This window comes from Semicossyphus pulcher, unplaced genomic scaffold (assembly GCF_022749685.1).
Source record: "Semicossyphus pulcher isolate SPU_LCO1_2020_fin unplaced genomic scaffold, fSemPul1.0.p SCAF_21, whole genome shotgun sequence".
Classification (NCBI taxonomy): Eukaryota; Metazoa; Chordata; class Actinopteri; order Labriformes; family Labridae; genus Semicossyphus; species Semicossyphus pulcher.
Window position 1 is genome coordinate 19,695,522 of NW_027211695.1, and position 14,542 is coordinate 19,710,063.

The 14,542-nt window shown below is 41.2% G+C and overlaps 1 protein-coding gene across 1 annotated transcript; it reads left to right on the forward strand.

Moving 5' to 3' along the window:
• Positions 1-2,536: 2,536 nt before the first annotated feature.
• Positions 2,537-12,823, forward strand: dthd1 (death domain containing 1). Its single transcript, XM_069672802.1, has 10 exons — positions 2,537-2,885; positions 3,616-4,117; positions 4,194-4,509; positions 4,907-5,086; positions 5,618-5,880; positions 6,454-6,606; positions 10,472-10,761; positions 11,989-12,224; positions 12,320-12,377; positions 12,480-12,823. Exons 1-10 carry the CDS (start codon positions 2,537-2,539, stop codon positions 12,821-12,823), a joined length of 2,691 nt encoding a protein of 896 aa, XP_069528903.1.
• The last annotated feature ends 1,719 nt before the right edge of the window (positions 12,824-14,542 follow it).

Consider the following 14,542-nt stretch of genomic DNA (forward strand, 5'->3'; position numbering starts at 1 on the left):
TGACGCTCATCAGTTGTTTCCGTTCCCTGTGTGTTCACGCGCTGAGAGTAACACCACGCCCACTTCAGCACAGGAGTTCAGCGCCAGTCCTCATCCTGCTACTTTCATTTGTGCACCTAAAAATGCACCACAAGCGCACAAGTGATGTGGTGGAGCCTGTTTAAAGTTGTCAACACTCAGAAGACCGATATCTATCAATTCACTGACAGATAGGTTAATCTCTTTGAGCTCATTGTTTAAAGGAAGCCTGTTTCTACAAAAGAAAGTGTTCTCGTGTGAGACAAGCGCCACAGAACAGCAAAGTGGAAGCGCTTGTGATGTTTTGCTGGGAAAACGCGCATGTCCCAGCTTGATCCTGAAGGCCCCGGGCTACGCATTCAACACAGACAGGAATGCAGCAGAGTGCCAGGTACACTTAATGAGGCGAGACTGGAGGAAAAATAACACATTATGTTTCATTATTTTCATCATACATTATGAATTGCAACAGATATGTATTTCAGACCTGTCATTTAATATAACAGAGATGTACAAAAACATACACCGTGTTAGACGGAAAAAAGACGTGGTAGATTAAACACTGTTGTCATATAAACATATTGTTTTATAAAAGGTTATTATGATATATTATGAAAATACGATCTAAATATAATACCAGGGACCAGACTGCATGTCAAACTGATAAAACATCATACAGTATAAAATATATAATAACACAAACAGCAGGTTTCTTTAACATGTAAATCACACCATCATTGATAACACAGTCATTTAAAAATTAACCTGTTTATATCATACTGCCATGTTTATTTATGTCGGTACAAAAGGACATAACTACTGTTAATCAATAAAAAGTGATGATATCAGTGATAAAATAACAGTATGCAGATTCAGCCACAAGATGGTGCTGCAGCACTGCAGCTTCTCCGCAACAGTGGCTGTAATGTCAGAGAAAAAAAAGTCCTTTCTTAATAACTATGTTTATTTGTCACAGTTGGAAAATCACTATAACAAAATAATTGACGGCTGCATTCCATTTAGCTGCTTCAGTTTAAGGGTCCTGGTATTGTTCTTGCTCATTGTCAGACTGAAATAGTTAGTTTTATTAGTAACGCCTTTCTTACTAACTACACATTAACTTGTCACAGTTGGAAAATCGCAGGTGCAAATAATAAATGAATGATGGCTGCATTCCATTTAGCTGCTTCAGTTTTAGGGTGCTGTTATTATTGTTGCCCATAAATGCTGCCATAGTGTACTGCCACGTTTCTACAGAAGAAAACCATTGTTAATGTTTTTAATAACACCTGTGCCGTTCCTGCTGTGGCTTATCCAATATTAATAGAACTACAGTGATTCACATTTTAATGACATGTAGCTTAGAAAAGACAGTCTGACAATGTCTGTGAATACTTTGTTCTTAGCTTGATTATCTTAATATTACGCTAACTCCACATGTTACTATTTTCTGTGTTACAGGAAAACATAAACCAGGACATGATTCATTTTATTATCCACCACTTGGGAAAGAAAATTCTAGTTATGATGTGATGAACTTACAATATATGACGCAGTAATTTTTAAACACATCACAGCATTTACAGACTGTACCCATCCATGATCTATACTGCTTATCCTGTTCAGGACTGGGGAGAGAACCTACGCATGCACGGGGAGGACCTGCAAACTCAGAAAGGCGGCCTACGTGCAAACCGAGATTTGAACCGGGGACCTTGTAGCTGTGAGGCGACAGCGCCAACCACTGCACCACAGTGCAATTTGAGTTTTTGATGGCTATTGCATTTTCCTTGCACAAATAATAACACATTTCTTTATGCCAGTGTCGTAGTGTCAGAGTGTTTCAGATAGAACATTTGCTATTCATACTCCTTTACTTTTACTCAAGTAAATACGCACAGATGGATGTCTTAAGAGTGTTAAACCAGAAATCTCACAGCAAATCCACAAAAGAAAAGCCTCCAACCTCCTCCTCAGTATACCTCCATCACTGCGCCTGATGTTCCGAAGGACTCAGGAGTGGGTGAAGTTTAAGAGCTGACGTTTTTACCGTCCGGACTTACAAGCTGTAAAATGAGTGACAGAAGAAAAGCAGAGAGGGACTGAGATGTCTGGAGGACAGAAGTCTGTCTTCCTGTGAGTCTTTTTGCTTGTGTGGCTCCTCTTTTGTCCCTCCCCGCCACGCCTCCAGGGGTCGCCTTGGCAACATGTTTTACTGCTGGCAGCCATATAAATACAGCATTGGCTCCTAAAACTAGGAACAGCAAATTTCAATGCCAAGGACACAGCGGACAAGGGGGCTTCGAATACAAAAGGAGGTACACAAGGGAGTTAAAGGTATTTTTGGTGGATATTCGAGAATACAAATTTGAGGTAAGAAAACAGGCTAAATTTCAGACGTCTCACTTGTTATCGTTGTGTTTTTCAGCTCAACATGGATGAAAATCTGCACCCGAATAAAAAGATGGAAGAAGCTGAGAATTTTCATGGCAGGAGGAAGGAGGAAAGTCTCCTCAACATGTTGGCGCAAACTGTTCGAGGGCTCAAAGCTGTCAGACGCTGCAGAAATCATCATAATGAGATGGAGGGTGGGAGGAAAGATACGGGAGAAGAAGACGGCAGAGGAGAGGAAGTACAGAGAAATATGCAAAGTCCAGGAATGGTGGAAGAAGAAGGAGGTGGGGACACAGCAGCAGAAGAGCAGGAGGAGAGAGAGTGCCAGCAGAAAGTTCTGGGAGCGCTGAGGGAGCTGAGTGTTTTGCATTCAGACAGAGTGACAGCGTGGAGGGAAGTTCTCAGAGACGGTGTGCACATGCTCGCCGAGTCTCCAGCAGGGGGCAGCGAGGAGTTACATCCATCAACAACAGGTAAGTGATTTAAAAATATATAGTTGAACACTTAAATATCCAAAACATGGTGTGTCTTTGGAATGACATGAAATGATCTGGTGATGTTGAAGCAGGAAAAGGAGTTACACTCTTAAAAGCAGTAAAGCAAAGGGGTTGTGTTGATGTGTTGTGTTGACAGTGAAGGACTACATAAGGAGCTCAGGTTTAAGCGGAATTTGCAGCATCATCTAAACTCATTTAAAGGTCAAAGGTCATTGAGGCAGGAAAGAGAATTGAAGTGTCAGTTATAGATGAAAGCGCTTCTCATCGACGCTTACTGTTGCTAGGTTACGAAAGCTGTCCCCTTCCGCTTCCCTTGGTAGTGGCCGATAAATCTGTATTCAAGAATATTCTACATAAGAAATGTAAATGAATCATGTCCTGGCATTAGCAGCAGCTTTAGACCTGGAAGGAAGTCCCGCCCCTTCTTGATTTTGACTGATTGGTGAGGGAGAAGTGACATTGATTAGAGCGGCGGTGTTCCAAAAGTTGGACTACTTTCAACTGCGAGAGCTGCGACAAAAAACAACCACTGTATGTAACACGATTACGAATAAATACTTTATTAGTGTACATAATTACACAACACTTTCATGAATCATAATTTTAAGAAAGTAGCTTAATCGTCTAAAATTACCTCTAAATACGTTTTATTTTAATGTTTTAATATATAATTAAGTTTTATGCATCTGTTTTGTTTCAGATACAGAAAGTAAAGTCATGCTTTGTTCGGACTCCTTCACTGACACTTTTCTTGCTGTTGGGGAGGATTTAACGGATATAATACATAAACTAAACACAATCATTACAAACGTGGACCGAGAAATCCTCAAATTATCTGCAGAAGAGGCCTCAACTGTGGATGCAGCACATCAGGAGACCGGAGATCCCAAAGTATCAGAGCAACCTGAGGACGACAAAAATCCCACCCAAGATCCCCACGATTGTGAGTCTGAGCAACAGCAAGACATCGACGATGGAGATGATCAATGTCGTACGACGCCATCGCAAGACGGCAAACAAATATTGGACTCCAGATTCAGCAATTCCAACTGCAACGTTGTGGAAGAGACAGGGGTCAAAGGTCAAGGTAGTGATAATGAGGACTGTGTTTCTCCAGATAGTCGGATAGATTTCCAGGAGGAGACAGAAAAGGACTCAAACACGGTAATAGATAAGGAGGAGACAAACAACAAATGGATCACAGTGGGGTAAGTTTTGCAAATTCAAAGCTGTTCTTTTCAATTTGTACTTCATGATTTTTGTATCATTTTAAATAACTTCCAGGTTAACAGGTCGACTAGAGGACAGACATGCCTGCTTTGTCAAAGTGCCCCCGGGTGTAGCCGAAGCCCTGAGGTGTGAGGTCGCCGACGCCCTGAGCTGTCTGATGGTGACCGGCTCGGAGGAGCTGGTCAGCAGGGTGATCAAGGTCGAAGTGAAGAGCGGATCTAACTTCCACTTCCCTGTGACCGTGGTTGTGCCCTTCTGCGCACGGTATCGCGGCAACTACAGGGACGTAGCTGTGAAGATGGTCGACGGGGAGAGGAGGGCGAGTTACGTCGCTCCTGTAACCACAGAGGGAACGTATGGAGGGCAGAGGGTAGAGTTCGCTAAGGGTTTATTTTCATTGGTTAAATCATATGCAGTTTATAAAAGGCACTTTGAAGGTTAGTGTAGCTTGATTAAGAAAAGACAACATAGATAATTGTATAATTTCTTTCTATATTGTGAAATTAAATAGAAACTGGAAAGGCTCTAGTATAGAGCCCTGTGGTGCACCTTTAGGACTTTTAATCATTGCGTTATGTCCACAAGAACATCTTTAGGCCAACCTAGTGTATCTTCACAGAAACAACAGTTTGTGTTAAACGGACAGACCAAAAGCCTGATTTTAGTTTTTTAATACTGTCAGAAACAGTTTTATTTTCGGGGTTAATATAAGACTCTTGATAATACCTTGTTCAAAATCGACGTTTCCATGTTTTTGTCTTCACCAGGGCTCATTTGCAGAGGTGAGGGTGTACTCCCTGGGCCTGTTTGCAGTAGTTTCCTGTCTAAAAAGAGAAAATTACACCGTTCCCACAAAGGGACTGTCACTCAAGCTCCCCATGGACCCACGAGTCTGCCTGAACTACCTCCCAGGATCCTTCACTGCTCCAGTCATGGCACAAACCATGGTATGGAAAAGATGATTTGATTACCACCACCTGCCTCACGCTTTAGTCCTAACACAAGTGTGCTTACAAAAGCAATCATATGATTGTAGTCATGTACTGAAGGCTGATTGGAATTAAGTCGCCATTGTAAGTTAGAGAACAAGCCTTTATAAAAAGGCAAAATATTGGAACTGTTCCATTATTGGCGTCAAAGATGTGAAGAGAAGAGGATGAAAAAAAAACAAGGAGAAGCAGATCAACTGATTATAATTCAGACTTGAGATTTCACAGATGTTTGCCGTGAGCGGGAAGAAATGAACAGCTGCAGCCGATATTTGAATCGACTTCTGAGTTCAATCATCTGTGAACGAGCGGTTTGTTGCTTGATCTTACGTCAAGAACCAACAGTTCCCAGTCTGCATGTCTCTCTTTGGTTTAGCAGCGTGCTCTCGGCAAACATAAGTGTGGGGGAAATTTTATTTTCAAATCACACAGCATCTCTGTCCAAACTGCTGCTGAAATAACGAACATCTGCTTTCTCGTTTGCCTCAGATCCAGCCCGTAGACGCCGTCCTTCTGGCTTCTGTTAAGATCAGAAGTGATGCTTATCACTCGGTGGTGTCTACAAGTCCAATACTCTACCTCACCCACCCATCCTCTCAGCCCCTGAGGAGACCCTTCGCTCTCACCCTTCCTTGCCCCCCAAACCCGGAGAAGAAGAGGCGAAGGAGGGGAGAGGAGGAGGAGCAAGACCACAAAATTCGGCCTGTTGGTGCTTCTCCAACGTGGGATCAACCTGCTTCCAACAGACGGATGTGAGTTTGTATCTGAACAGAATTACAGATAAGAACGTAGCTAAGAGGATCGCCTTGATGGTCTGTGAAATGGTCCACCACTATTGTCCAAACAGAAATATCTATACATTGATGCGCATGACTTTGTTGACTGGTGCCTTTAGCGCCACCATGAGGTTAATATTTGGGTTTAAAGTGCAATATCTTAAGAACAGTTGGTCTCCTTAAGATTTGGTTCAGACATTTGTGTTAGCCCCGGAATGAATGAACGTAATCATTAGGGCAAAATGTGAATTCTTCGAACACTTTGGTTTACCCCAAAATAACTGAAAACTAATAAATATCTGCCCGCCAGAGCTGTACACATAGCTGTGTAGTTATATTTAGCAAGCTAACACTAGCAGCTAATCCTAGCTGGCTAAGAGGGTAAACATATCTGCTAATCATCAGCATGTGCATTGTCGCTGTGAGTGTGTGAGCATGCTAACCTTAGGATTTAGCATCAAAGCACAGCCGTGCCTGAGCACACAGCTAGCCTAGCTGTACGCTAAGTCTTGTTTTAAAGATTTTTTTTGTTTCTAATGTGTCTGTCAGAATCCTGGGTGCCTCTGTGAAGAGTAAAGAGATGTCCAGTGAGCTGGTCGTGCTCGGTTCGAGAGACAAACAGTGGAGCGTCCTGGATAAAGTCACGGCGAGGAACCAGCAGAACGGAGTGGTGTCATTTGAGCTAACGGAGATCTTTGACAGGTTGGCAACAAGTCTTCTTCCTTTAAATGTTTACTGATAAAAAAGATTCTGTTTCAATCAAAGAGTCCTAGAAAAATAAAGTAGTTGATCTAATGGACAGGACAGCCGGAAAACTCGCCGCTAACACGCTAACAAGCTAACGTAAGAGAGAGTAAAGGAGTAAAGAGTGTTTGAGTTCAATCTAAAAAAAGACAAAGATTAAAGAATATCATACGTCAGGTTTTAGACATATTTAAGACCCCTGCCTCATATGGCTTTGGGGATATATATAACAGCGGTAGATTCAATTCTAAAGCTAACAAGGAGCCAATGGAGGCAGGCTAAACTAAAGGTAATGTAATTAGCTGACCTTGTTAGGAGACGGACCAGTTTAAGGGTTCCATGAGACGTTTGGGTTACAAAAAGTTTGTTAGTTCACCCAGTGCTAAGTGGATGATCACTCTGAAAATGTGCATAGTGTAACATAGCATGGTAAAAATTGAATGTTTCTTGAGTACTAAACAGGTTAGCATAGCTCAGATGTTTTAAAAAACTACAAAACATCTAAAATAAGGTCGGGGAAAAAAACACAAACTTCTTGATACAATTGGTCATTTATAACATTTCATTATGAGCATATCTGCGACGGCAGCACTCACTGGATGTGTTGTTGTACCTTCCAACATACACAGATCAAAGCAAAGACTGCGACATGAGGCAGGAACATCCAGAGAAAGGCGACAGACAGTAGAGACAATCCCAGGTCCAGACTCGTCGTGTTAAACTCATCTGTAGCATCATTAGCGTCAAATCGAGAGTGAGTTTGTCCAGTTTGTCCAGCAAGTAAAAGAAAAATCTGAAAAATAAAGAAGACTGTTAAAAGTATCCTACAAAAAATATGTTGTATCTGGGTGTAAAAGAGTCTCTTACCACATCTCCTCGTGCCTGTGCCTTCCTGCTGAAGTTGATCAGCCACTGTAACTGATTTGTATGACTGTAGGTTTTCAGCCTGCTGCTGTCGCTCCCTACGCACAATGTCAGAACGGTCCGACTTTTCACGCCACAAATGAGGATGAAATAAATCCTGCATCTGACCAACAAAGGAAGAAAAATCTCACAGAAGTGTCTCAGACTAAAGTGTAACCAAAGCAGTTTTTATTTTGTACCTTTTAGCTGAGATGGCGTTAGCGGAGGTCGACTCCAGGTTCATTCGCTTCTCGGGGAACGAGCCAAAAACATTTAAATCATTTCCAAGCAGTGTCGATCTCGTCATATCAAGGAGGCTGACGAAACTGGAACACACAGAGGCAGGTGAACAATATTTAATGAAGACAGGACCCAAAAAACAGAATGAATATTAAAGCAATAAGTAACTCCAGCTGTCAACACCTCTCAGAGTAATACAGCCTTTTTTGTTTCCGTTTTGACTTAGCCTGCAAAATAGAGGAGAATACATTAGTACAGTTTTTGAGAGATTAAATGAGAGAGTATTTTAGTAAGAGTTTTTTCACCACATGTTTTTGGCATCGGAGGCCCATGAGCCAGGTTAGTGTGTTGGACAGGCGCAGCAGGTTAGCGGGGCTCTGGGCTGTCCTCACAGCCACGTCCACACACTGACTACCTGCTGTGAGCGACATCAGGAGACCTCCAACCGCATAGAGGACGTAGAAAACATTGCCCCTGCACACAGAAAGACGGAGAAAATAAGTATCGTGGATTTGTATATTTAATGACAGCAGTTCATTTTTAAAGTCCTCGGATAATCGTGGGGCCTTACTTGTGGACAACGAGCTCTGGTGGGATCTTCAACATGAAGGGGTTTGATGCTTGCAGCCTCACAGGAACAACTCTAATTCTGGAGACGGTAGAATGGGAAACATGTTGAAACAAAATAATACCACTGAGGAATACTTTGCAATATTAATACTATATATATTGAACAAAAATATAAACACAACTCTTTGGTTTTTGCTCCCATTTTTCATGAGCTGAACTCAAAGATCTAAGACTTTTTCTATGTACACAAAAGGCCTCTTTCTCTCAAACATTGTTGACAAATTTGTCTAAATCTGTGTTAGTGAGCACTTCTCCTTTGCCGAGATAATCCATCCACCTCACAGGTGTGGCAAGATGCTGATTAGACAGCATGATCATTGCACAGGTGTACCTTAGGCTGGCTACAATAAAAGGCCACTCATATGCTGTGTCCGAAACCGCATTCTAACGTACTGCTTACTACATACTCAAACAGTATGTACTGCATACTGCCTACTAACCTGACTATTAGGATGCCAGTGGCATCATACTCAGAGCCATCTTCTCCGTCTCACGTGACTTAATCGTTTACGTATGTCCGGTCTGATCTCTGGTCCATCTCCACCATAGTAGAAGCTGAATAGCCGCAATGCATTTTGGGGCGGTTGAGTACAACCAGTGAGCTCCCGTCTCATACTCAAACATCCGGGCTGATCTAGTACACATCCGGGCATTTGTCGCATACACAAAATTGCATACTATGAGATGGGAACGCATGACATACTCAATTTAACGTCACTGTTAGTATGATTAGTCTGATAGTATGCGGTTTCGGACACACCGATAAGATAACTTTGTATCTTTTCTTTTAAAGATAATGTTTTTCTTGTTTGTTTTTTTAAATGTTTTTTTCCCCTGCTTTTTAGGCCTTTATTAGATAGGATAAAAAATGACCCGTGCCCCATATACAGACATTACAGCCCTCGATGTGGCGGCCCCGTGTTCGACTCCCAAAAAATTATTTACTCGGCAAAATAAAAGGCAAAATTAAAAAGAAAAAAAAAAAAAAGTGAGAATTTTATTTTTTTACTCATCAAAATTAAAAAGACAAATTTTTTTTTTAAAATATGAAAATTGTGTTTTTACTCATCAAAATTAAAAAGACAAAACAAAAATATTTCACCTTTTTTAATTATTTTACTTTTAACAGTCTAAGTGAATATTAAACATATAGGTTCCTATTCTGTGAAGTGTAAGCGCTAATTTTTATCTGCTTTAAAAAAAACTACAGAAAACTCATTTAGGACACATTCAGTTGTATAAAATTACATGCAGCATTCACTTCACACACACCATGTATACAGGAAGTGTATCCAGTTGTCAAGGAAATGAAAGAATCCTTTCGTTAAGTAGGTTCTACTAGCAACAGTGTTTGTGTCTGTACCAGTTTGCTAATAATTGCTGGTAACCCTAACTTCAATCAAATTAAGCTAACTGACTCGGCTTTTCCTGTACTTCCTGCTGCTTATTAAAAACAGAGTCAAATACACAGACACGTCATCATTTATAGGTACTCACCACTCATGCGATGTCTTTTCCTCTCCTGGTTTTATGCTTTGGATTTAGACATGTTCAGTCCAGGGGCACAGCGTGATAAGAAAAACGTAAAACAACACTACTACGACCCTGTCTTAGAGTAGGCTTGTCTTTACATAAGGGGTTTAAGAAAGGCTGTATGGATAAAGGGAATGCTTTGAATTCCAGGCTTTAGCTTGTTAATATAAGAACATAAGTATGTGGTAAAAATGTCATAGGTAACAGGAAAGTAAAGATATATGATTTCCCTTTTGTCTTATATCAGTCCAAGTTGTAAAGTGTGAACTGCCCCTTTAATACGGGTGGATTTTATTATTCCCCCTTAGTCCAATAACCGTCTTTCTTATCTAAAACAGCCCCCTCAGAGAGTAATTTATGTACAGTAGGTAATATGAAGTCTTTATTCTGTCTTTAAGTATATTAAGTCTGTACTCAGGCCCACAGATAACAGACTCATCTCTCCTCTGTTCAGCAACAACCTAATCTCTCTGCTGAGCTCTACTTCTTAACTTTGCTTCTGTCTACCTCCTCCTAGACTGCTGGTGGTTCGCCTCCTCTCTCCGCTACAGCCTAGCTGCCTTACCTCCCTGGCTGAGGAGCTGGAGGAGTCGGCCTGCTGCCACGCGGTCACCATCGTCCTCCAACGTAAAACGGATGAGCCTCACGTTGTCCTGGTAGCGGCCCTGCCCAGCAGAGACATAAACTGGGAGTTGTGCAAACTGCGAGCTGAGGGCTACAGCAGCCTTGCAGAGACCTCGTCTGAGTTCTCGATGTGTGAAGGAGACCAGCTTCTACTTAGTTTTAGTGGCAACATTACCTCCACAGGTTAGTTTGCAAGGTTGACTCACTGTCTTATTTTGAAAAAGTCACGTATCATAGAAGAAATCGCCCTCAACTTTGTGAAAATTTACCTCTGATTGGACATTTCTGTTCAGTCTGATGGCCTTTTTAAGTCTCTAGCACTACTTTTTACTGGTGGTGTGTTATAGAATGAATTGCCATAAAATATTGCAGACACATTTAAGATAAACAGTACCTGAATCCTAATAATTTAGTTATTGTCTTACTTCTCAAATAGCACCATCACTTCCAATTTCAGCCTGCCAATACCTGGATTTAAAAGCAAATACCTGCGTAGCTAACAAAGTCCCTTGGGCATCAAAGTACTGCTAGCTTACTTATGTAGCTAGCTTGCCAGATGCTACTTCTTACTTACCAAGTACTTACTACTATCTTACTTCAAAACTTGATAACTTTTAGCTTCTTCTCAGTCATTACCTACGGTAGAAAGCTAGCTAATTTAACTGTACTTTTTTTATTTTGTGCTAATTTTCAAATGTTAGCTTGCTAGCATAAATAATATCCACTCCAGCTTCTCTTCCACCTGATAAGGTCTCATAATAGAACATTTAACACTAAACTTGAGTAACTATACAGTAAAACATACCTATTAATTTAGTAGAACATCTAGGTAATCAGAAATATTGGCATGTTAGCAGTGAGAGTGTGAAAACATTAGTATTTAGCTAGCATGGCTGTACACTCGTTTTTACTGCAGTAAATTCTATTTTAGTTTTTTTTTTAATGGAAAGAACCTTTGCTCATGTTCATATTTTATGTGTAGGCCTACTGTCCAATAATAACTGTGCTACCACACCTGACGCTACTTCCTGAAAAGCCTGGTTTCAAGAATGCAAATGCTTTGATATTAAAGACAGATATGCTGTATGCAAAGATGTCCAGGGGTGGTATTCTAACGTTACTGCGTCAACCATGCAAATTAGGCAAGTCTATTCTGTTCTGAAAGGTTGACAAAGTATAATGCACCAAAGTGTTACCCTAAAGTTAGCCAAAGCTACAATATAATAATGATAAGTAATACAGAGAAGGAGAGGGGAGAGGTTACCCTCTACATGTTTTAAATGTTAGGTATGTTTGCTCTGATGTGTTTCTTTAATCTTTATTGACTCATTTTGGTCCAGTGTGAGAAAGTCTGATCAAGTAATAAAGAAGCTACAAGTGACTAATCAAAGGATCTTTGTTCCAACCTAGGAACTCAAAACGACCAACAGCGACTCACCTTCCACAGTCAGCAGAAGAATCACCTCTTGCTGCGTCTAACTGAAGTGGACCCGTTTGGGAACTACAGCTCCCCGCACTACAAAGGCACGGTCGCGTTCCATAAGGTCACCAGAGGTCAGCTGGAGTGGCGAGGCGACAGACCGGCCCTGATGGACCAGAAGCTCCTGGGAGATCCCGTCTGTAAGCTGTCTCTGACTTTACCCAAGGTGAAAAAGCATTTACTATTTTACTTCGACATTATACTGCAAAATGTTGACCTTCAAAATAAGAGCGGTCTAACATTTGATTCTGTCTGTTTCAGAAGGTGAGAACCATCAATCGGCCCATCATGGCGAGGGTGAAGCTGTGCGAGGAGACAGGTGGGTGTACTATAATGTATTGTAGGGGCATGAAAATCCATATTTATTGGCTGTGATGATATGTTTAGTGTTTAGTTTCTTTATCTCTTCCCCACCCTTCAGACTCCCTGTCAGACTCTCTTCTTCTCTGGCTGTCCGGAGAGCTCTCCGAGGAGGAAGTGGCCCTCCTGGTCCTCTCCCTGCGTCTCCGCCGCAGCGCCGCTCAGCTGGTGAAGCTCCGAGCAGGGGACAGCCTGTCCAGCCAGGCCTTCCACGTCCTCGCCATGTGGAGGAGGGGGCTGCCCGCCGCCACGCACCAACACAAGGCCTCTCAGCTGGCTCACTGCTTAGCCAAGAGCGGGAGGCCGGACCTGGCCAGGGAGCTGCTGCTGAGACAGGCTGGAGCTTCCAGGCAGGGTTTACTGAAGCAAGGAGGCTTCAAAAGTAGAAATCACACTGCTTTTTAATCGCTGTTTTATTTTGAAAATGTGTGCCTTGAAAATAAGTAGATGGTAGTGTTTGGTTTGATCCACAAGGGGTCAGCATTGGACTTTGGGATTCAGAGCTCTCTAACAGATTTGAGGCGTTTATGTCTGTGAGTCAGGACAAAGTTTATCTGAATTTTTAGGGGTCCAAAGACGAAAAAGCTGGTTTTCTTCTCCTGCTTATTGTATCATGACCCCTTATGTGTTTTATATATATTTTTTAAGACCGATATGAAGCAAAGAAATAGCTACAGAGGACAATCACAGTCAAGTATTAGAAAGTATATTTAGTTTAGCCAATTGTAGTCGACACCTTACCTCATACTAACATAAAGTTATATTAAAACTGCTCAGTTATAAACTGGTTTACTTGTGTGTAGAGGGGACACCTTATCTATATCTGATGTTGCCACACTGTAAAAGTTTTCTCAGGTTATTAGACATTTGAAGTTTTTGGAGGCATTAATTTCTGACAGCGTCGTCGCATTCTGACTTTATTTTGTAGTTTATTTTCCACAGACAGGCAGGTGATTTACGCGACCAGTCAGCCATCTCTTCTCTCCGTGTAAACAAGCGCCGACACTGAGCTGTGACCTCTTTTCAGCTCTCTGACACCCAGCCATTTTTAAGACTCGACAGTGCGCGCTGATGAAAAATGATAGGATAACTAAGGCTTGGTGCTAAGCATTTTAGGACTCATTTGTGTTCATTAAAACTGTATGTATTATTTGTGACGCTTATGGTATGACTTTAAAATAAAAAACTCCCCCTATTTATCCAAATAGTCTTTGTCTTTATGTCTTTTTGTCTTTAGTATTTCTGAGTGGCAAGCATTTAAGTAAACATCTCACCACGATGTGCGTTTAGTAGCTATTTCAGAGTTTTAAAACATATGTATGATCTTTTTTAGCATTCAAGAAAACAAAAACACAGTCGCAAAAGTCACAGGAATTGATTTAACAGTGTTTATCTGCTCTAACTTTAGAAGCAATCGTTAGCATGTTCAACTGCTAGCTAAGCACGAACTAGCTAAGTAGTATGTTAAGCTAAGTAGTATCCTTGGGCAAGATACTGAACCTCAAATTGTTTCCGGGGGCTTCAGGGTGTGAAAGTACTTGAATGGGTAAGTTGATGATGTTGTGCTTCGCGTGACACAATATCTAGCGTGCAGGCTACGTGTAGCTTGGAGCAAATTCGCTATTTTTTTGGACCAAACAAGAAGCGATAATTTGTGTGTCATAATTATATTTGCCAACACATTGAAATGCCAGCAGGAGACTGTTTTTAACAAAGTCACAAAGCTAATGTTAGCTTAATTAGATAGCTAGCTGTAGTCGATGAACTCTGCCATCTTAGCTAGCAAAATCTCTAATCGGCTACTTGATATAAAAGACCTGCTTTTGTCTCCATCTGTCTAAAACAAATTACCTTTTTGTGTTACCTATCTTTACATGATATTTGTTTATTGTATATTTCATGCCAGAAGCTTTACAGGCGTATAAGTGGATCTAACAGGTAATGCTAGCATACAGTGAGCTAGCAAAGTATAGCTGAAACAGTCCAGATACAGCATGCGATGTAAGATGTAAACATTTATTGGTGGTGCTTAGGACTTTTTCTTCTCTAAATTACTTTCAAGCGCACATTACTTTGTTTAAATACAACCAGGCTGTTTTTAGACATGCTACACATGCGTTAGCT

Excerpts from the sequence above, each read along its gene's own strand:
- dthd1 (XM_069672802.1), top strand. The coding sequence starts at position 2,537 with ATGTTGGCGCAAACTGTTCGAGGGCTCAAAGCTGTCAGACGCTGCAGA. Across the intron at positions 4,510-4,906 it reads GAACGTATGGAGGGCAGAGG|GGCTCATTTGCAGAGGTGAG; the intron begins GTAGAGTTCGCT and ends TGTCTTCACCAG. Across the intron at positions 12,378-12,479 it reads GAAGCTGTGCGAGGAGACAG|ACTCCCTGTCAGACTCTCTT; the intron begins GTGGGTGTACTA and ends CCCACCCTTCAG.